The 22937-nt window shown below is 37.3% G+C and overlaps 2 protein-coding genes across 2 annotated transcripts in view; one reads left to right on the forward strand and one right to left on the reverse strand.

Annotated features, from left to right (window-relative positions):
* The window catches only part of rx2 (retinal homeobox gene 2), a 149763-nt gene that overhangs the window by 18315 nt on the left and 108511 nt on the right, over nt 1-22937 (forward strand). The window lies entirely within an intron of this gene.
* LOC306891912 (homer protein homolog 3) overlaps nt 154-22937 on the reverse strand; it is a 25849-nt gene continuing 3065 nt past the window's right edge. The window contains exons 3-10 of the mRNA XM_079452537.1: nt 18483-18639; nt 11859-11990; nt 11043-11150; nt 8944-9077; nt 6869-7025; nt 3803-3910; nt 2501-2581; nt 154-2315 (exon numbers count right to left, since the gene is read on the reverse strand). Coding sequence (XP_079308663.1) covers nt 2130-2315; nt 2501-2581; nt 3803-3910; nt 6869-7025; nt 8944-9077; nt 11043-11150; nt 11859-11990; nt 18483-18639 — 1063 coding nt within the window. The 3' untranslated portion in view covers nt 154-2129. The remainder of the gene's footprint in view (nt 2316-2500; nt 2582-3802; nt 3911-6868; nt 7026-8943; nt 9078-11042; nt 11151-11858; nt 11991-18482; nt 18640-22937) is intronic.

Consider the following 22937-nt stretch of genomic DNA (forward strand, 5'->3'; position numbering starts at 1 on the left):
TATTACACCAGCACAGCAATCAAAGTGCAGTATCTTGTCTAATACAGTTTTGTAGAATATCTGTTGCATTTTTGCCATCTGATAGCAAGAATTTAGGTGTCAATGAAAAAAACATGTAGGTGTTAGATGTGTTAATTCAAAACGATTCACAAAACAGATTTGCATTTTTTTATTCAGAGAACTTCATACAGACAATGCTTGTTTGTTCCTGAAGCTTGTTGCTTAACCACGGTATTAACTCACTCTTAGTGTAATAAGAAAACTTTGCAGTCTGTGTTTTCAGAATGCGTCAACTCCTGTGCAGTCGTCTGCAAAAGCTCATGTCTGCGAAAAGGAGTCTCTTACATCAGGGAAATGTCTGATAAAACAGCAGATGCAACTTGAGACAGTTTGTACAGTTCTTGTGAATCACACACATGCTCTCTGTTTAGATTATATAAAGCAGTACAGATACTGAAGTACAAATACAAAAATGTGCTTTATTTTATCTTACTGTGCCTAACCGTGTTGTTCTAATAGTCTGGCAGAAACAGGCTGTTGGCACTTTATACTGCAGCTCAAAGCCACAAATACATCCACTACAACCATTACAGCCTATGGCTTTATTAGACCTTTAAAGTCGCATCAATGCAGAATAACAGAACTACGGGCTAAATGCATTCATGAGTTCAATCCCAATACAGAACTACATCTACTCTTAAAGATACACTACCTGTGAGCAGCAGGGATTTCTTAACATACTATAATAACAGAGCAATTGTTTATTTCTATCTACTTGTATATTTCTTCAATTTTAACTATGTTAAGCATTCCACAGTATGAACATACAGAGGTTTGTCACCGCCACATTCAAGCTGGTCTTTGGTTTACACACTCCAGCTGTGATCCACATTCACACCGGTATAAAACACTGATCCTACAGAGAATAAAATCCCAAGCCAGTAAACATGTTGGGTTTCCTTTTTCCTAAGTATGGGGTGTCTTTTCCTTAAATTTGAGAGAAAAATAAAAAAGGGACATAAACACCACAGGGGTGGATGTGTTAGTTTGTATACAGAAACTGATATTATGTTGAACACAAAACATCTTAATCTTTGAGAAGTTATGGTGTTATAAAATGTCTTATGATACTTGTAACTTCTTTGCAACTTTTTCCACGCGCAAAAATCTTTTATGAGTTAGACAAAAACCTTTTTTGACCAAAACGATAAAGTCAGAATTCACCTATTGTGGCCTTTAATTTTCTTAAGACTTAGTTTGTATACAGTACACTACCGGTCAAAACTAACATTTTATTTGATACAAAATGGATGACTGACTGAATAATGAAGAAAGAGCAGCCAATAAGAGCACAGAATAGTTCGATATTGATTAAAAAGCATCTCAAGCAGCTGCTTGTTTTATTACAACATCATTTACACAGTTCCCTTTGTTTTGTTTCATAATGTTGATGAGTTGATTATTTTTCTAAAATATGAAAAGTGTCCAAAATCTTTTGACCGGTAGTGTACGTGTTAGATTTGGTTCCACTCTTTTTATTGATATTATTTCTGTACATCACTTTGGTCAACCTTGAACAGTAAACCATGAATGACTGATTAAGATTTTGCTCATATCTCCCAAAAATGTTTTTTGAGGTTAATGTTTAAAAAAAGGGAATAAAACTGGGGGGAAAACAGTCTGGATTTCCTTCTTACAGAAATAAAAACATAAAAGTTCTTTATACATGCATTGTTTTAAAACAATCGTTATCAAATGAAAACATTATGGATGGCTCATTATGTCAGGTTTATGTTTTAAAGCTGGTTATTGTAAACCAATATGCAATGTTAAGTACGATTGATAATAAACCTGCCCAACGAACAGTGTTTTTCATAAACCGTATAAAAAATAAACCTTCCCAGTCGCGGGAGTTGTTTATTTTTACAGATGTGTCCTCATCTCCGCTGAAGTTTATTGCTATGCTTGAAAAAAACAAAAAAATATTTACTCATTAAAACAAAACAAAGCAAAGAAATGTAAATAACACTGCTTGTATCGGGGTGCTGTCACTGTGCTCTGAACTGTGGATGATGTGCTTCTCGCAGCGGCCGTCTGTCAAGTGTCTCCGGCACTGATCTCAAATCAGATTATTTACTGATCAGCTTGACAAGACTCTGTCGAAGGTCATTGAGGTCAAAGATCTTGACATCGAGGATCTGGATGACCCTCTGGACCTCGTGTTCGGCCCGGTCACGGTCCTCCAACGCGGAGTTCATATTCTGCTCTGCATTCTGCACCCGCCGCTCGAGCTCGATGTTACGCATCTCTAACTCCTGAAACCACACGACCGTAGACACGGACTTAATTGGTGCAATTTAGTAGTAGTATTAAAATAGTATTGATAGTGCATTCATAAATAGTACATTGATATTTGTAAACTTATTAAATAAAGTTTCCTTAATAACATGAACTTCAAGTATACTTTGCATGGGTGTTTAATGAAGATTTGACGAAGCACCTGTATTCTGTGGATGGCCTCCTCTCTCTCCTGCTCCAGCTCACGGAAGTCAGATTTTTTACTCTGAAGAATACGAATCTCCTAAAACACAAATTACAAGCGACAAGTACAGAAGTTTAGTTTAATTCATTCATATAGCACAATTAAACGCAACCTAAAGTTGACCAATGTGCTTTACAGTAAAAACCAAAACAATGCATATAAACAATCCATATAAACAACTTACAACACAATCACACACAACCATTGAAATAAGCATCCGTCTAGAAATAGCCTACAGACCTAAATGCCACTTCCAGTAAATGCAGTTTCACGTGTTTCTTAAAAAGGGATGGTGCAAGCCTTTGGCAAGTTGTTCCAAAGCTTAGGGGCTGCAACGGCAAAGGCCTTGACTTTAATCTAGTCCTAGGAATGTCCAAGATCATCTGATTGAGTGATCAGAGAGATCTAAGAGGTTTATGTACATGTAGAAGATATTTTAAACAAGAAGGAGGTAGATTGTGAAGAGCTTGGAAAACAGAACTAAACTATTTCAGTGAAGTGAGATTAAAATCGGTGTTATATGCTCCTTTTTTTTCTGGTTCCATGTTAAAAGTCTAGCAGCAACATTTTTAACAAGTTGGAGATGGTTTAACAATGCTTGACTTACACCAAACAGAGAATTACAATAGTCCAACCGCACAGAAATAAAAGTGTGGATAATCATTCAAGGTCATTGGAGGACAAGACCTGTTTTACCTTATCTATTGATCTTAAATAGAATAATTTAACCACTGAGTTAATATGTGCGTTAAAATTTAAGTTTTGACACCAAGGTTCTTTACCACTGATTTACAAAATGGAGTTAGTTCACCCAAGTCAAAGGAACTTTGGGTATCAGTGGAGCCAAAGGTAAATAAACCTGTGTGTCGTCTGCGTAGCAGTGAAAAGAAACATCATGCTTACGGAAAATAAAACCCAGGGGAGACACGCATAACGAAAACAAAATTGGGCCAAGAATGGATCCTTGCGGGACCCCACTAGACGATGGGGCCCTTTTGGAGTGTTGTTGACCAATATTAAAATGTTTAATTTTAATCTGTTGAAAAGGAGAGACTTAAACCACTCGAGTGCCTTGTACTGGATGCCAACCATTCTTTCTAATCAAGCAATAAGGACATTGTGATCGATGGTGTCATCTGAGGTCTAGTCGAATTAATACTACAGGGCTTCCGGAGTCAATCGAAATTAAAATATAAAGTAATTTCTGAAATGCAGTTGTAGTTTGCAGGACACTTCTCTCCATCATGCAGACGTTCTCACCTCATCTTTTGCCTTCAGTAAGTTCTCTAGCTCCTCCAGAGACTGAGTCAGTTCATCTTTCAACATGTCACTGGGTCCTTGAGCTCCATGAGCCTCCAGTTCTGCTACCTGCACACCAACACAGACAGACAGATCGATCGTCATCAGGACTTCTATGAGGTTTAGATTTAGATTGCTAGTTTTAAACATGCGTTCAGATGAAGCTTAAGGCCATTTAAGGTTTCTAAAGTTTTGTTTGATTACTTCCGATAGAGCCATTCAGTAGCAGTTGAATATATTATAGATCAGTGGTTCTCAAACCTTTTTTATATAGCCGGTCAATTCTTTGTTTCCTGATGTTTGATTGCATAAAATATATCATACATTTCTATAATATATAAAATATAAAAAAATCTGTGCCCCCCAGTTATAGTTAAAAATACTCAAGTTGAAAGAGCAATATTGTTGATATTGAGAAATAAAAATTGTTGTGTATGTGTCAGCCCGTACAAACAAGAACTTTATTCAGTTGTACTATTTGTAAACTTAACATAACTAAACATAATATACTTTTATGTACTTTTTAGAAATATACTTGATTTATAATGGGAACTTTTACCCAAATATAAAAATTCTGTCATAATTTTTCCCTCCTCATGTGGCTGTATGTGATTCTTTCTTCAGTAAAACAAAAGAAGATATATAGAGAAAAGTTGTTATCTGGTTATACAATGGAAGTCGAGGAGTTCAGTGTTGTTTGATTGTCAACATTCATCAAAATATGTTCTTTTGTGTTTTGCTGAAGAAAGAAACTCATACAGGTTTGACAACTTGGCCTTGAGCGACTTCACCTAGATTCCACATCGAGGACTCATGAACATGTTTGGTGCCGGTTATGAAAATGACATTAAGCACAGTTTTGTTTGGACACATTTTTTGCCTTACATAAAATACAAACACTGTTTATTAGTATTATGCAAGTACAAACATACAGAACAGACATCAGAGAACCTCACAGAATCTCTGAAAACTGACAAGCGGCAGCAGACTCTTGAGTGATATTAGAGTTCTTATGAAATGTGTTTTGAAGGTTGAGATAAAGTAATGACTCACAGCGCTTCATACACACACTCCTGTATTTCTTCACAAACACACTATCTGTCCTTTTCATTTCATCTGAGCCGTAAAATCATTTTAGAACTTCAAACAGACACAAAATGTGACTTTATATCGATCTACATACATAATCTTTTTTGCTGTATTTAAATAATGTGCTACAGTCAAAAACAGCAAGAAATGTGATCTTGAAAGTTAAGAAATGGTACATTTCAGTTGTATGTGATTTTCAGGAAAATTAATTTAGTATTAGAAATGCAAATACTTTGTTTCTAAACACTTCAAATACTAATGATTTGTAAAAAAATATGTTAAACATGTCAAGGAAATTAATTAATATGAAGATAAATCAGGGTCGCATCCCATGACATCTTTAAGGCTATGTCCAAAGTACAAATATAACTTTATTTCCAATTTTATTCTGCATATGTGTATACAATACATTCTTAATGTTAAAAACTGCAATACATATTATTATTTATTTGCATTTTAAAAATTGTCATGTCGAAAATCATTAAACGTCATTGAACCATCTATATTTCAACATTAACCAAATACCACAAAAGCACGCACATCAACTTAACATGTGTGCTCAACCGAGACAAATCACGTCAACTTTATTTATATAGCGCTTTTTACAATTTCGTATATTAATCAAATCATATATTAAAAAATATTGAAATATGAAAAGTTGGCACACCAAAGCCAACTTTTCAAAGCTCCGACAATTTTTCTGATGAAGATCCTGCGTTCCCGAAACATTACACATTTTTTTCAAAATTGTTTTGATATTTTTGGAGCTTTGGCGTGCCAACTTTTCATGTATTTTTTCACATCATATTATTAACACACACTCATTAATTTGATATATAAGTGTAAACACCTCATAGACTTCTATTGTTTTTTACCAAAGTCCGTTTAGGCAAGTCGTGCCACTCGGCGGCCATCTTTGCAACTTATTACGTGAATGGGAATAACTGGTATTGCTACAATCACCGGCTAAAATCCGAATGAAATGACATATTTAAAAAACATTTAATCAAATTGCGCTTAAAAATAAAAATTTTCGTGTTGCTTTATATACTAGTCATGCGCAAAGCTTCGCTAGGGCGGCCATATTGAGCTTTACAATGCTCCCCATTTATTTCAATGGAAGTGATGCATCTTGTTAATATTAACATCTTTGGTTTTACCAAGTAACTAAATATATCAAACTAGTCTTCTCATAAAACACTTCCGATTGACATGACAGGTATTTCTAAAAGTATTCCTGAGGTATCTGTCATCGGTTCGGTCATCTTTCCGTTTACGAACACTTCACAATCATACCATTATTTTTCACCACGAAACATTTTATAAAAACGCGATACACACTTGCTAGCAGCATTATGAATATAATGGCTGTTTACAAACCTACAGACAATCTTTTAAGTTTTGATTATATTTTACACTCTTAAAAAAAGGTGCTTCGATGCCGTAGAAAACAAATGTCCAAACACACACAGTCACACAAACCCACGGGAGAAAAAGGAACACCTCCTAAAGGTCTCTGGCACTTGGAGCGCCTTAAGAGAGACGGGCTTATTTTTAACAGTGTAAAGAGCAAAAAAAAGTTTCCCAAGCGAGGGTCTGTCAGCTCCCCCCGGTGATATTTCATTTCTCCTAACTAGGCCATTGAAAGTAGGATATTGCTGTCCTACAAACCACCCCACGCCTCTCTTTTTCTGTCTTACTCTAGGGCTCTCTCTCTCTCTAGTCCCTCGAGACATGAACCATTTTCAACCACCTGGTCGCCCGTTCTCTGACGACACAGAGGGAGAGAGTGAAAGCGAGAGAAAGATGCTATTGGTTGTTATGAGATAATCTATTATTATTATTAGATAATTATCTATTAAAGTATTTCAGATGTATTTATACACAAGCTTACAAATGGGACAAACAAATGTGAAATAATACGAGATGTTCTTAAACCTGATCTCGTAATCTGTCCGTCTCCTCCTGATACGCCACCAGCTGTTTCTTCCACTGTTCCACGTTTGCGTTGGCCTCGTGCAGCGCCGCCACCAGTTTAGCGTTACTGTCCTGTAAGGTGAAGAGCTCGGCCTCAAAATTCATCTCACAGATCGACCTGCCAACATTTCAGGTTCAAAATAAGTAGACGTACCAAATGTTTTTGAATATAAAAAAGAATCTCAACATTAAAACGACTATTATAGAGAGAAATAGAAAGTAAATGTGATAAAAAGTTTTAATAAATAAACAGAATCAACATTTCTGAATTCATAAAACACTGGATTTTGCATGCGTCACTGCATTTATAATCATCACCGTGATGACCTAAACACAGTGGGGTCAAAGGTTATTTTATAACAATAACTGCAAGATATATCACAAATGTGCATTTCCCAATGGATTTACAAAAACTGAATGGTTTTAAGACTTCATCAAATTAACTAAAGTCGAAGTTTAAGGTCGACACAGATAGCTGAGACATGCATTTTGTCTAGATAATTGAACATATTTTTTTTAAATATATTTAAATATAATTTAAATGAGTTATATTAAGAGATAGTTCACACACACACACACAAAAACTGAATTTACATATCCTCATGTCATGTCAAAGTTTCGTTCTCCAACAGAACACAAAAGAAGATATTTGATATACATTCAAGAATGTTGATAACCGGACAACACTGAACACCATTGACTTCCATTATATGAACACAAAACCACGGAGACGTTTCTCCAAATATCTTCTTTTGCGTTCCACTGAAGAAAGACTCGCATAGAGGTTTACAACAAATTCGATTTCGGTTTTAGGAGAAACTATCCCTCCAAAGCATTATCCCTCCTATCACATTTTTCTTCCATATTGTGTAACGCTGAAAATCATACCGAACCCAAGTAGTTAAAATACCATTGATGTGATAATTTGGAACGACAAATAATGTTGCATAAGAGTTCACAATAACATATGTCAGAAAAGCAACGCTGCACTGTAATTTCATCTGTCGGTCTGTGCTTTAAATGGTCTTTGGAGACACGGAAAGCTTTGATTTTTCAACGTCTCATGCAAACCTTTCTTATGCGTGTAGCTTGAACGGAAATCACTCAGACCTTTACCATAGTAACCATCAGATCTGTATGAAACGCTGTGATGAAAACCAAGAGACAGGCTGAGAACTGAAGGACGAGTTTATTCATCTGATCTTCATAAGAATGTTTTTCTTTCATTAGTTTAGACGCATGTGAACCCATTAAAGCCACTTTATCGATGGAAAAACATTGAACCAGCAATACAAACCACAAAAAGGGTTTGTATTGTAGTATAGTAGTTGCTTGATGGCTCAAGTCAAGTCAATAAAGTTCAATCCAAGATCTCTGATGGTTCATGTACGAATCCTCTTGAATCCAAGTGTAGGATCAGAGGAATCATTCAAGGAACAGTTTCTGTCATCATTTACTCGCCCTCAGGTTGTTACGAACTTCTTGGTTTTGTTGAAGACAAGAAAGATATTTAAAGATGTAAGCAACTGAGATTTCTGGGACTGAAATCCCAGATGGGAAATGGGATTGACTACCATGGTAGAACGAATTTGTCCTGTTAAACACAAAATTCAATATTTTGAAGAGCATTTTAATGGTAGTCAATGGTGCCCCATCTCAGTTGCAAAGATCCTTCCAAATATCTTTCTTTGTGCGAAACAAAACTAATAAATGTATACAGGTTTGGAACAACACTTAAAAAAGATGCTTCAGAAGCACACAGTGCATGATGGGTAACTTACAATTATTAGATACAAAACGAATACACTTTGGCCAGTAGACCAGATTGCGGACACCTGTAACTGTCAATCATTTAACAGGCAAAAAATGATGTAAATATGATGTAACAATAACATCTAAACTATGTTTACAAGTAGGACTTGTAGAATTAAATCTTTTATAAAAATCCTTATTTTAAGAGTCTCGAAAATCATTTAAAGACTCCCTTCTGCAATATTTCTCTACACACGGTGATCTTGCTTCTCTTGCGCTCTTACCCTTCTGACAGCATCTTTTTAATGCGCTCTTTCTCCGAACACAGCGTGATGTCAGCGCTCTGACTCCTGAAGAGTTTGTCGTCCGGTCCGTTCACACACATCGCAGGAGGAGACTGAAGCTCATCCGACAGATCCTACAACACACACAAATGATCGGACTTGTGGAAATGGTTTGTTTATACAGTAAAACATGGACGTTAATGAAACAAAAGTGTTAATGATACGAACCATTTGTGTTCGCGTTATTGCATATCGTATATCAGATTATTAAGCAAGTTATCACATGTGTTGATAGTATCGTGCAGCTTTACGGTGTCTGAAATAAGATGCTGCACAGTTTTGTAAATGAGATTCCAAAATGAGATGTTTTTTTATTGTGCATTACAATTAATATCAATCAAACTGCAGTTGGTTTGTTGGGTTTAAGTCATAATACCGAAAAAAATAACTAAACTAGGCTAACTAAACACAATAAAAACAAAAAAACATGAATTTTGAGTTCTCATTTTGGAACCAGCTCTTTAAATATTAAAAATATTAATGATTCCTTAAGGCTAGATGTAACATGTCAGGTCAATTTCAATTTTGTGTGTTTTCGAAACAAAATATGATGATAAAGCACTGCAGCAAGCGTCCAGTGCTCTTGATGCAGTGGGTTATTTTCATCATTGGAAGAACAGCAGGTAATGTTGATCACGTGTTCTGATGGCCTGATTTGTGCTCGTGTAATGGCAGAAGATGCTGCGGGGTTCACGGTGAGAGCACATGGGACACGTGATGCGTGTTGCCGCGAGATAACGCTCCTTTCTATATGCTATCAGATCTGCACGGATGTGATCGATGTCAAACTCACCTGAGAGAACTGACACAATCCAGTTCGACAGCAATGGAGAAGAATTAAAGAGAAACAGAAGTTTACTGTCATTTATATAATCGTCATAGGAAGCGTTTCACCTCGTTTTTTAGTAACTTTTATAACAATGAGACGGTGTTTTGCAATTCCCATAATTCTCAATGGCGATTCTTAATACTATTATACTGTCATTTCTTGCTGTAAGCACAAAACTAGAATTCATTTTCCATTCAGCACAACAAATACTGCTTTAAAATTGTAATAATAGTAATGAAAATGAAGATGGTTCATTCATAATATTTTAGGACCAAAAAAGGTTCATTTCATTCAGGCAGAATATGGTGTACAACGTCATCTGTTTGATGACCCGGACATGATGAGATTCACTCGTATAGAGGTCATAACAACTTTATGATTTACTTAGTTTGACAGAAACAAACAGGTTTTGTCAGGTTGTGAGACGTGTGTGTAAGTATCGGAGCTCATCAGAGGCGAGACATCTGTCACTGCTGTCTGTCCGTCCGTCTCCGCTTCGTCTCTGTTGACCTGAATACATGAACATCATACTTCGCAGACAGATGCTAACTGATAGAGACGAAAGGATGACTTGTGGAACACAACCACAGTGGGAAATAACCAAATCACACATACTGACAGGATGACTGGTCATGTCTACGGAGATCTTTCATATTACTTTCATTTTACTGTCAAGGTTGTAGTTTCACAAAACGCTCTTTGCATTATGTTTGATGATTGCTTGTAGACTGGGTCACGTATTCATTTCCATTTTGGCATGTTTTCTTGTGTAATGTTTCTGCTTTGAATGTCAATAAACCTTTTACCATTCCAATAAAGAGGAGAGAGAGAGAGCGAGAGAGAGCAGAACAGCTCTGGATAATTTTATCACTGGCCTAGTTCTTCCCGATGAGATGAATGACCCAGCTCATCCTGACTCAATCCTCTCTCTCTCTCATGAGGTGAGACTGGGATTACAGTAACCCTTCATCGACCATCTGTGTGCTGGCGGGTTTTTACATGTTCTGCAGAAAACGATGATTGACTGACGGCGGGACAAAATCTCACATGTAAAGCAATCAATCGTCTGCGCGTTCTGTAAGATTATGCGTAGGGGTGATATATTGTGAAATATTAGATGCTGGTCTGTTGTAAGGCGGATGCTATTTGGTTGCCAGGGTGTTGCTATGTGGTTCCTATGAGATACTCTAGCGTCTGGATGATGTCACACCTGTGGAGCTGCGATGCTGAGTGCCACGTTGCTCAACTCCATCTTCTCCTGCGACCTCTCTCGGGCCAGACGCGCTGCTTCTTTCACCTCCTTAAAACGCTCTGCAAACTGCGAATAAACAAAACGCATCGTTCATAATACCGTCCAAACCTGCGTGCTGTGATGTAAACACGTCATGCGGTGTGGTGTTATCGGTTCTCTGGAGAAACTTCTAACATCTGTGCCGTTAAAACTGACGTGTTAAGCGTTCAGCCAGATAATTCAATACAGCTACATTCTCTGCTCTCGAAAACACAAAAGGAAAATGTATTGGTTTAATAAAAGTCAGATTGTCTTAGTTTTATTGTTATTGAGTTTTCATTTACATTTAGTGATTTAGCAGATGCTTTTACCCAAAGCGACTTACAAATGAGGTAAACAATAGAAGCAATTGGACAACAAATGCATAAGTGCATTAAAAACTGCTCTCATATAGCCTACCACAGTATACAAAGCTATTTATTTTCTAATCTTTCTATAAAAAAAGAAACACTAAGTCAGTACTAACAGGTGCTGACGGAAGAGATGTGTTTTTTTAGCCGATTCTTAAGGCGGGCAGTCCATTCCACAAATGTGGAACTGATCCTGATCCAGTTTGTGGGATTTTTTTCTTGTCGAATGTGTGACATCATCGATAACACGTCACAAGTTCATGAATCGTGTAAAAACTTCCCCACCATGCTAGCCCTGAAGAACGGGTCCTCAACACGAAGGCAGGTGTTGTGAGAAGTGTGTATTCTGGGATGTTAGATGAGATGATGTTCCTGATGATCACACCTGATGCAGCTGCTGTTCTGTAGCGAAGCCGAGACCATAAACCGTGTTTGCTCTGCTGTCGGCCCACTGACCGAACTTCTGTGACGTCTTGGTGAAGGTCATGTTGGGGCTGACAGTGCTGTTAATAATCGCCTGCAGAGAAAGAAAGAGACGGAATCGGTCTTTGACCGCTAGTTTGGGAAAAATAAAACATTTAAAACTAAAATAAATGTACAGTGGCTAAAGTATATGTTCTAGTTTTTTTAAACTGGGGTCTGGGGACCCTCAGAATGTTCCAAGGGGTCCCCAGAAAATGTGTTTGTTTGTTCAACTAATATGAAGGAAGAAACAGGTTTGATTTAATGATTTCTATTGTCTTACCGCTGTAATGATGTTGTGGAAAGTAGATGAACCCAAAAGCTGAAATTCTAAGCTTTACATCGATACCAAACTTGAGCGGGCAGCAGAGACTGAACTTTGTAGGCGCGTCTCCGGCCATTTTTGTGTATTTACGTTAGGAAATTTCCAACATATCTTCATGGAATATGATCTTTACTTAACATTCTAATGATTTTCGGCATAGAAGAAAAATTTATAATTTTGACCCATACAATGTATTATTTGGCTATTACTACAAATACATCCTTTCTTATGACTGGTTTTGTGCCAAGTATACATTCATAATTAAGAGTTAAATAAACATGAACAAATATTCAAAAGTAAAAAATATATATTAATATTTCGTTATATTACTTTATATTATCCTCTTGTATGGTTTATTTAAGTAGAAGACGAGTAAGAAATGCTGTGGTCTGCAGAGAATTTAACACTGTGTGTTAACAGTTAACAGTGTGATGGATGAAATCTAATCATCGTGAAAAAGTCTTTAGAAATCATATACGTGGTGTGAGATATAAAAGTTTATGGATGAAGCTTGATGTACCATGAGGATCTAAGCCATTAAGCCATAAAAGCTGTCAAAGCGTGCAAAGCAAATCATCACAGCTCACAGCTTAATGAGTCTCTCTCTCCGTAAAGATCCCTGATCGCACGACCCTAGGAGTCATGTGACTGCAGATTACTGCGGTGACGGTCTGAATAATGGTTGTACCGGACTCCTGAAATTAACACAATCTAAATGTGGGTCAGATGAGAGGTGATGGATCAAATCGAGACGCTCCGGTAATCCACATACAACTGAGATTTACAGGCAACGGAGACACATGTTTAGTTTCAATGTTTATGGGTCTTTATAAAGACTCAATGACTTTTCTACTGTACTGTAAGTGTTTTTATCCCTTTCACAAAGCCTTGACATAACAAATATACATATACAATTTTGTAATGGTTTTGTTAGGAATTTCTTTTTTTATAATAATATATATACAGTATATAAACATCAAACTCCTTAAAGGGGATGTGCAACGGTGTTTCATGCATTCTGACTTAAGCGTGTTATCTTCTCATGCTTAACATGTTGAACTTGTCAGAAGACGAGTTGGGCGTATTACGTAGTATTTCTTGATACACTCCCCCAGCGATCGTACAGCTGTATCTATCTTTTATAAATGTGATCAAACTAAAAACCCTTCAAAGAATGCAATACTACTTTATAGGTACTCAAGATGGCAGAAACCGCACGTGTTACGCCCGCTTTAACATGGTCAACTAGTTGGATGTATAACGTAGTATTTCTGTGCTCGATACACTCCCCCTGCATTCGTATAGGTTTCGGAAAGTTTTTTTCGAACATGAAAGTCCGTGTCGTAACAACATATTGGACCCTTATTGGACAATTCTCCCTGAAAAGCCGAGCGAGAAGAAAGAGTACGCCCACGCGTCAACAAAATAGAGCGGGAGAAGAAGTATGCGCACACGTGGAGAACAGTTCGGTTACATTTCTTAAAGAGAACCGTTACACCCCTAGTGTGCACATGCTTTAGTTCATTTGACAACTTCAATCTTTTCTGGCGCCATGGACAACTTTTTAAACTGGATAGCCTTAGAGTTACAAACTTGGTGCAAGACTGCTAAAGGACAATATATACTTCTCCCTCCATCATCCTTAAGAAGAGTTTGCCAATTCACTCAACCTGAATGCCGAACACACACCTGGACAACGTCTGAGTGGCCACAGGACATCACATCAGTTTCCGAGTCGTCATGTGGTTGACACATCCCACAAGGACATTGATAACACTACGCAACCACAACAAGCACTGCTCACAGACACTATCCTGGCTGAGCCTTACCCACAAAGCGCATTACAGACTAGCTGTGATGCAATAGAACAGCTCCAAGACTCGGCACCCAAGGACGATTTTCTGGTAAACAGCCAGGGAAGCCAGAAAAACAGACTTCAGCCACCTTAAACACCGGAGCCACAGCCACATTATCCCGCTCTCCAACATCTCCACTTCAAAGCTTCCCACAGAAAATAATGTGATTTATGCCCCCAAACATCAACCAAAAAACAGCAGGCCCCACAACTTCCAAAGCCTGTGGGCCCAACTCGCCATTCCCCTCCGGTGAGAGCTCTCCGGCCACTACCACAATGCCAGGGCCCAAACCCTCCTCCATCTGCTTGTGAACCAACTGATAACAGCTCTGAGTGATATGTGTCGGAACCCCGCTACGATGGCAGCGACATTGACAAAGGTTTACAGAACAAGCGGGAACCAAGTGTGCCTGTGGTTTTATTCCATTTCTGTTTTATCACGTGGAAGAAAGTCTAAGGCCATCTCAAGCCATACAGCTAACCCATCTAATCTGTGACCTATTAAGATTGCTGTAGGGGACAAAAAGTAATGGCATCAAATTTGCATTTTTAAACATTCGCTCACTAAAAAAACTAAATAATTTCTGATCAATGAAATAGGAACCACAAACAATATGGATTTTATGTTTTTAAATAAAACATGGCTGGAAGACAGCTAAAGTGCAACAGCCCCTCCTAGCATAACTTTCATGAGGGTCTGCAGAGCAGTTAGGAGAGGTGTTAGGTATTGTGTATCGAGGTATTGAGATGAAAGGTGCCCCACGCATTTTATTTATCATGTTTTATTCTCTAGCCTTTGTTGAAAAGTTCACAGAACTTCTATCAATGATTTCCTCAGAGTTTGACTGTTTTCCTTTTGCAGATGATTTGAACATTCACATAGATAATGCAGAAATCAATACTACAAAATAAATGATAACTGTTTGAAACCCTTTTGATCTGATTCGGCATGTGCATGGACCCACACACAATCGTGGACACACTAGATTTACTCATTAGTATGGGTCTAAACATTTCATCCATTGACATCAAAGATGTTGCACACTCTGATCACTTCTGTATTTTCTTTGATATTCTTGATATTGATCCCTGCTACCACTGAATCTAGATCTGTCCCCGCCAGGAAGAGATGCATTAATGTGAACACCGGTGCGCTATTTATGAAGGCTTTATCTTTAACACCAAGCATTTGTGCAGATTCTATTGATCTTCTCCTTGATTCCCTTAACTCAATTGTTAAGAATGTTGTTGATGATATTGCTCCTGAGAAAGTCAGTAAGAAGACTGGCAGAGAAAAAACAACGCAGAAAAGCTGAAGGGATGTGGAGGAAGACAAAACTTGAAATTCCCTATGAGCATCTATAAAGACAGCCTTCATGCTTTCAATGCGGACCTAGGCACAGCTAGACAGGCCTTCTTCTCAAACCTTCTATACAGTAACTCAAACAACACTTGCACTCCTTTTGCAACTTCTGAGAGACTTACAAACAGTGAAATGCTCTCCGACAGCAAATGCGATGAGTTTGATTATTGAAAAGTTCAATAATATTGGAAAGGCGATTAGGTCAGACAGATTCGATCACAAAAACAAGTAACTATGTCTGCTTTTGAAGCAATTGATAGCAACACTTTGGAAGAAATAAGCACCTTAAATCGTCAACCTACTACCGTGAAACACTAACCACATCTTTTTTCAAAAGTGTGCCAACCTGTTTAGAAGCAGATTCCAAACTCCCTAAAAAACGCAGTTGTTAAACTCCATGTTTACCGGAAGTTGCAGTCGTTTTTACTGCTGTATTTTGTGGCATTGGAATGGAATTTCTAATGAACTTTCTCTGCGATTTGATTGTATAAAAAAGCCTTAGCATTTTTAAATGGAACTGGCAGCAGACTTGAAGGGGAGGAGTTAACGGATGCTCCGCCCAAGCCGTCTAACATAAGTCATTTGTGATGGATAGTCATTACAGGAAGGAAGTTTCAGATTTTAACTAAAGATAATTAGGCCACACAAATCTCCTAAAAAAAGATAAATCTTGATAACACCATATTGACCGATATCAAATCTTCATTTAATAGGCAAGATTATTGAAAAGGTTGTTTTTAATTAGTTGAACAACTACTAATGGATACCAGGACAAGTTTCAAGCTGGTTTAAGGCCGCATCATAACCACAAAGACAGAACTCATAAAAATAATAAGTGACAAACGCCTAAATTCTGATTATGGTTAAATATCAGTGCTGGTACTGCTAGAGCTCAGTGCTGCGTTTGACACGGTCGATCACAACATACTTCTAGAGAGACTAGAAAACTGGGTCGGCCTTTCTGGGACGGTCCTCAAATGGTTCAGGTCATACTTAGATGGGAGAGGTTATTATGCGAGAGCATAAGTCCAAGTGAACGCCGATGACATGCGGAGTCCCACAAGGTTCAATTCTTGCGCCACTCTTGTTCAGCGTGTATATATGTCAAAGAATGAAAAAGAAATAAATTGCATATCTCAGCTATGCAGATGACACCCAGATTTACCTAGCCTTATCGCCAAATGACTACAGCCCCATTGACACTCTCTGCCAATCCATTGATGAAATCAACAGTTGTATGTGCCAAAACTTAAACAAGGAGAAAACTAAAGTCATTGCATTTGGAAGCAAAGATGAAGTTCAAAGTTGAAGTTCAGGAGTCAAACAACTAAAAATCAAGTCAAGTATCTTGGTGTGATTCTGGAGTCAGACCTAAGTTTCAGTAGTCATGTTATAGCGGTAAATCTGCCAGGTTCATCTCATCTTACCCCGTTCTGCTTTACTCAAGGTCGCGTGTGACCTGCTGTCTGTCATTCCTAGCGATCGAACACTTTATTCACATTTTCTGGCTGACTGACCAGCTCTGATTCACTCCATCAACAGGCATCGATTATTCCGCCGGATCCGGATGCAAGTCACGTTTATTGATTTTGTCTGATTATTAAACTCTCGCAGATATCAGGTGTGAGGCTGTTAAGCTTCATGATCTTGAGGGCAGTATTTTCTTGCACGTCTAATCTCATCTAGTCAATAATACTCACAGTCTAAAAGGTTTGTAAGACGCTGTAAGGTGCTTTCATCACATTATACCATCAGACTTTCTTTTTGCAGAGGTCGGATGGATTTCCTGGCGTGACGCCCCGGTGCATTAAAAACCGGCAGATCGTTGGGCCACGATCTAAATGACATTTGACCAAAACTACTTTACGTATGTGCATTGTGTGAAAAACACCCATTTACTGCATGCAGGATGTATGATCTACAACCGTATCCCACAATGCAATGCGTTTGACTTTCATTTCCAATGTTATGAATGAATTGGAAGTGATTTTATTTACTTTACTGTGTAATACATAGGGATGGGGGAATTAACGCGTTAATCTTTGCGATTAATTTTAGATGTTTAACGCGTTAAAAAAAAAATAACGCAATTGACGCAGCACTTTTTTTTTTTTTTTGCCTCGATCGTTTCCATGACTTCCTATTGCTTATTGTGAATGTGAACAAATGTAAACCGACTGGTCTGTCTCAGTTGCTGGCTTAATGTAAAAGAGTAGGCAAAATCTTTGGGTGAAAAAAAATAAACATTCTCCTTTTGTTATTCATATTGCAAAGACTTATGTTCCTTTTTGAAATTCAACTGGCACTTAAACATTTTTTTTTTAAATATATTGTTGGTGCATAAAGAAATTATTTCTTTTGGCCAATTGGCTTAAGTTCTAAACTGATCTAGACTTTTTGATGACCTTGATGGTTTTAATATTCAACTTTCACTTTGTTTATAATGTTGCTGCACACATTTTATTTGATGGGAACAGCTACTCTGTGGTTCTGTGGAGAGTCTGTTTACAGTTCAAATGTCATTAAAATGTTATGTCATTAAAAACTTTGTGTTGTTTAATTTAATTAGGTGATTCTACATTTAAATATTGATGATAACAAGCTTGGGGGAAAACACAATTAATTGCAATTAATTACAGAAAATGTGCAATTAATTAGTTAATTTTTTTTAATCGATTCCCAGCCCTAGTAATACATGTTGAATACTTTATGACTGAATGGCTTTACAAAGAACCTTTACCATCTTACACAACAGGTGCTTTTTAGTTGAAAAAGATTCTTTAGATTATAAAAAAAGAAACAAATGGTTGACTGAACTTTTGACTGTAAGAGTGAAAAAAAAAGATTGTTCTATCGCATTTTAAAACTCATCTTAACAAATCATTCAAGTAAAACTGTCCTTTAGTAAACTATAAACCTCATGACAGAGTTTATAACCCTCAGATATCCATCATCTTTAACAACAGAATCAAATGAATGACAGACATAGGGAGAAGATGCTCACCTTGGTCCCGCCCACACTGATGATGCGATAGGCGTGTCTGTTCGCATCATAAAAGAAGGAGACGGCGACCGCATGCTTGCTGGCGGGAATCCAGTTGCGTTTGGAGGCAGGATCGATCTGGAACACATGAGCTCGTGTGCTGAAGATGGGCTGCTCTCTGCGAGACACACACACACACACACGAGTCACATGACACGCACTGGTCTGAAGACATTTCTGATACATAAACACAGCAACAATATTAAACAGCCTAAGTTAACACATTCGTTTATGTTACTACTAATTGAATAAATATTTAAGAAGGATTGATAAAATGTTGAAACAATGTTAGTTTTTAGGTGCACTACTTTAATAATAATGTCATTATTTAATAATAATGTTTAGCAATTAATAATGCTTTATTAATTATTGTTAATTATTATCTTTTCTGCCAAGCATTCACTTCATGCTTAACATGCTAAATGAACCACCAGGAGACTGCTTTAGATATTATTTACTAGAATTATCTTCATCTTAATGTTCAATAAACCTTTTTTTGTGTTTTTCAGCTTTACTTATTTTCTCCCGTATAGCTGCTTTTGAACATGCACATTGCGAAAAGCGATATATAAATCAAATTGAATTTAATTATCATAATTATTATTAATAAAAAATTTTTTATAAATGATTTCTAATACAAAAAATATTATAAACCACTGAACTTTGCACTAAAATGATAACTTATTAAATGACTATAGCATGTTACATGATTAAAACGATGTTAGGAAGATTTATTGCAGTACTATAAAATCAAAATAGAAATAAGCTGAATTTTGGACGGAAAGTTAATGTGCCGCGGTGAAAAACAGCATATGAAAGCTCATTTCACCCCTGACAGCTTCATTTTTAGTCGTCTTGATTTTGTCCAGCGTGATGCACTGGAGGAACTTCTGAATGTCTCTGGTGAAACTTTCAGACCGGCAACACACAAATAATGATTTAAACCAAACCAAGACAGCAGCGGAGGCCTTGGAATCATTATGGGATCATGAAGTGAAATCTAGAAGAGAAACTAGAAGGGTTGGACTCCAGAGATATCGAATGAAATATCCGTAATGGAGCGCCATTACTAACAGAAGAAGCGGAAGGATGGGTATCGGAGTTGAAAGACTATCCGTTCTTATAACTGACAACATCCCATAATGTGCTTTCTGGAAATGAACCCAGAAAACTCACTGGAGAATATTCAACATGACATAATGTACAGTGCGTCTATCTTTAATGTAAAAATCAACCGTTCGTTAAATGGTACATTACAACTAAACACGCATGAAATATAAATTATTTTTCATTACAAATCTGACCAAACCGAAAGAAGGAAACAGACCAACACTTCTTTAAAAATCTGCTTATGCTTCATAAAATATTATATCTCAGTGCTTATGTCTATACATACAAAACATGTTGACAGTCTTCATTGAGATCAGATTCATGACTGATGTTTTCTGATCGGTCAACACTAAACCGAGCTTTCAAACACAGTATCAAGATCACTTTCCCTCCAGTGCCCCGAAGACGCCACAACGATACAAGAGCACAGCGCTTCTTATAGCCTGCCCTGAATACCCAGAATTCCACGGGGTACCTCTGCAGGCTCCACATCATATCTCTCCTCTGATTCATGGGATGCTGCGCCAGCGCCTTTATTAAAACAACTTGATCTGTTATTAATAATTTAGTCTGACACCAGTAACAAACAGCATTCAATATCATGGAACAACAGAGGCTGCAACCACACACGTTTTACACCGTCATGTCAGAATCAAGAGCTTTCTGGAACATTTGCTTGCGATCACCGCCTCTATGACTGAAAATGAGGAAAAACATTGAGAACTTGACCTGGAACGTCCACTTTCACCAGCCAAACAATGTCTTGCTTGCAATTACTACTGGATCAGTTTATGTAAAACACTGAAATGAACTTCATGCTGGAATCTTTGAGTAAGACGGATAGCATGAAATATGGCCACGTTTATAGTATACAGCACCAAAATACGATTGTCGCACCTGTATTTGAGTCATAATAAGGTTACGTTTACACTAGCACTGTCAACGTTAACGCGTTAATCCATGCGTTTCGTTTTTCAGTTTAAAGGTCTTTGCACATACAGTCTCAAATTTTCGTTTGCGTGAATTCGTATTTGGCGCTTGTTTGTGTGGTGTTTCTAAAAAGGCTTTCTACTGATCAGAAAAATTAAGAAAATCGAACCCAGCCCGAATTTTTTGTGAAGGACGAAAATATCAGAGGCAATGTGTTAATGTTATTGACACAACCCAACTTAACGTGTGGAAATTGAGATGCAAATTTCGGACTCAATGTGCAACGGCCTTAACGTATTAAAACTATCTTAGCTGTGGGACACGGCACAACGCAACGAGACAGCTGTCCAAGTCTGGTGTATTCAGTCACGGGTTAAAGCCTGTCAGAATCTGCGTACCAGTACTACGTTCTATATCGTGCTTTAATGAACCAAAACACACAAGATTATGCATTCAAAAGACTATTTCATTAAAAAAAATCAGTTGTTTCTACATTAATTTGTGGATTAAATGTGAAATGATTAGAATGTTAAAAGTTCAAAACAATACAGTTATAAAATTTGTGATTAATCCAATTTTTTTAAATTTTCGGGACTCACGACCGTATTTACGGAGAAGCCCTGCCGTGTGCACGGGAATTAAAAGTGATATTAAACTATTTGAATTGTTACGCGTTTAATTAAACTCTTTATATAATGTTAAGTCTATGATAATGTGTTTAGAAAGGAAGTTGCTCCTGTTGTTTCAGGTTTATTGTTCACCAGTAGATGGAGCGGTCATAAAACTTTGATCTTGTAAGATCTCGAATGCACTGGATGGGACTTCCGGCGATATGGCATGAAAGCTGCAACTGTAAGCTGCAGTGTGAACAGGACAGTTTGAGACTCACACTGCGTAGGAATATTACAGACATCAAGCAAGTCTTCAACATCAAGATGCAGAAATGTTTCACATTAGTGAGGGACCATTTATAAATCATCTAAAACAGTCGAAGTTACAAAGAGACATATGAAGCATCCTTATTCAGTGTGTACTCTTTTTTTTGTAATGGAATATGGAAAGTATACGAGTGTGCAGCATAGTATGCAACTACAGGGATGAGCTAAAACAAGATGGAATGGAAGTGGTGGCAGTTTCCCTTCATTCATTTTATCTTTACATTTACATTTAGTCATACAGCAGACGCTTTTATCCAAAGAATTCAGGGAGCAATACTTCATACAATAGTACAATAGGTGCTAATACAAAGTGACTAGTTTCAACAAAAGCTAGACCACTACCTGTTGAGAGACGAGAGAGGGTTAGTGTACAGTTTTTTTCTGTCAAGTATTCACAGAAGAGATGGGTTTTAAGTAGTTTTTTGAAGGTTGTGAGAGATGTGGTTGACCGGACCGAGTCAGGAGGAATGTTCCACCAGGAAGGAGTTGTGAAGGAGAACGAGCACATCTTTCGCATTTGATTCGATTATGTAGTTGTAACTGTTTCTGTGAAGGCTATGAGGGTTCAGTCAGTGGAGGAAGGAGGATTGGCAGTGTGATATGATCACCACCTCTGCTAACATGAGCACTATGCAAAAAAAGCATATATTTAAAGTGTTTACATATTACTGCATAATATAATTCATTAAAATTGTTTAACTTGAAGGTTGATTTTATAACGCCCACATTTTTCGGCATTTTGTGTTTTAAAGTGAGTAAGAGACAATTTTCCCTATATATTTATTCGTTGAGGATTTCTTTGAAAAAAAGACAAAGAATCTAGACAAAGTCTCGTCTTGTTCTCCAGAACGACTGACTCGTATCTCTTAGATGTGCTTTTACTTGTAATGTAGTATGCAGAATAGTGTCCAAAAGTGATGTCCAAATTTGGAAGATTGGGAATCTTTCCTATTTATTCTAATTTATTACAAAATATGTATTAATCATTTCCTATTGTGTTTCGAGTTTAAACTGAATATTTGGCAGTTTGGCCAAAACATGACAATGCGTGATCAAAACTGCTGTAGTCAAACACAACAGAGAGGATCAACAAAATGAACTTTGCTTGAAGATTTGCTTTATATACGTTTTTTTGTATGTTACAATAAAATAAAACACCTATACCCTGATATGCTGCTTTATTGTCAAATAATTTCGTCCAATACATACCTTAGAAGGCAAAGTAAGATACATGCCCTTCGGAAATCACAACTGCACCGTGTAGACTACACATACACCCTAAAAAGTAAAAACTGATGGGTTATTACTATTAAGGATGGACGTAACCACTGAGCTGTAAACTAACCTATGCGAGCCATTTGAACCCAGCGGTTGGATTAGTCCTTTTTTGACCCAGCACTGGGTTGAAAATAATATAAATGCATTTACACCTATATAT

This window comes from Barbatula barbatula, assembly GCF_947034865.1.
Source record: "Barbatula barbatula genome assembly, chromosome: 3".
In the NCBI taxonomy this organism is placed as follows: Eukaryota; Metazoa; Chordata; class Actinopteri; order Cypriniformes; family Nemacheilidae; genus Barbatula; species Barbatula barbatula.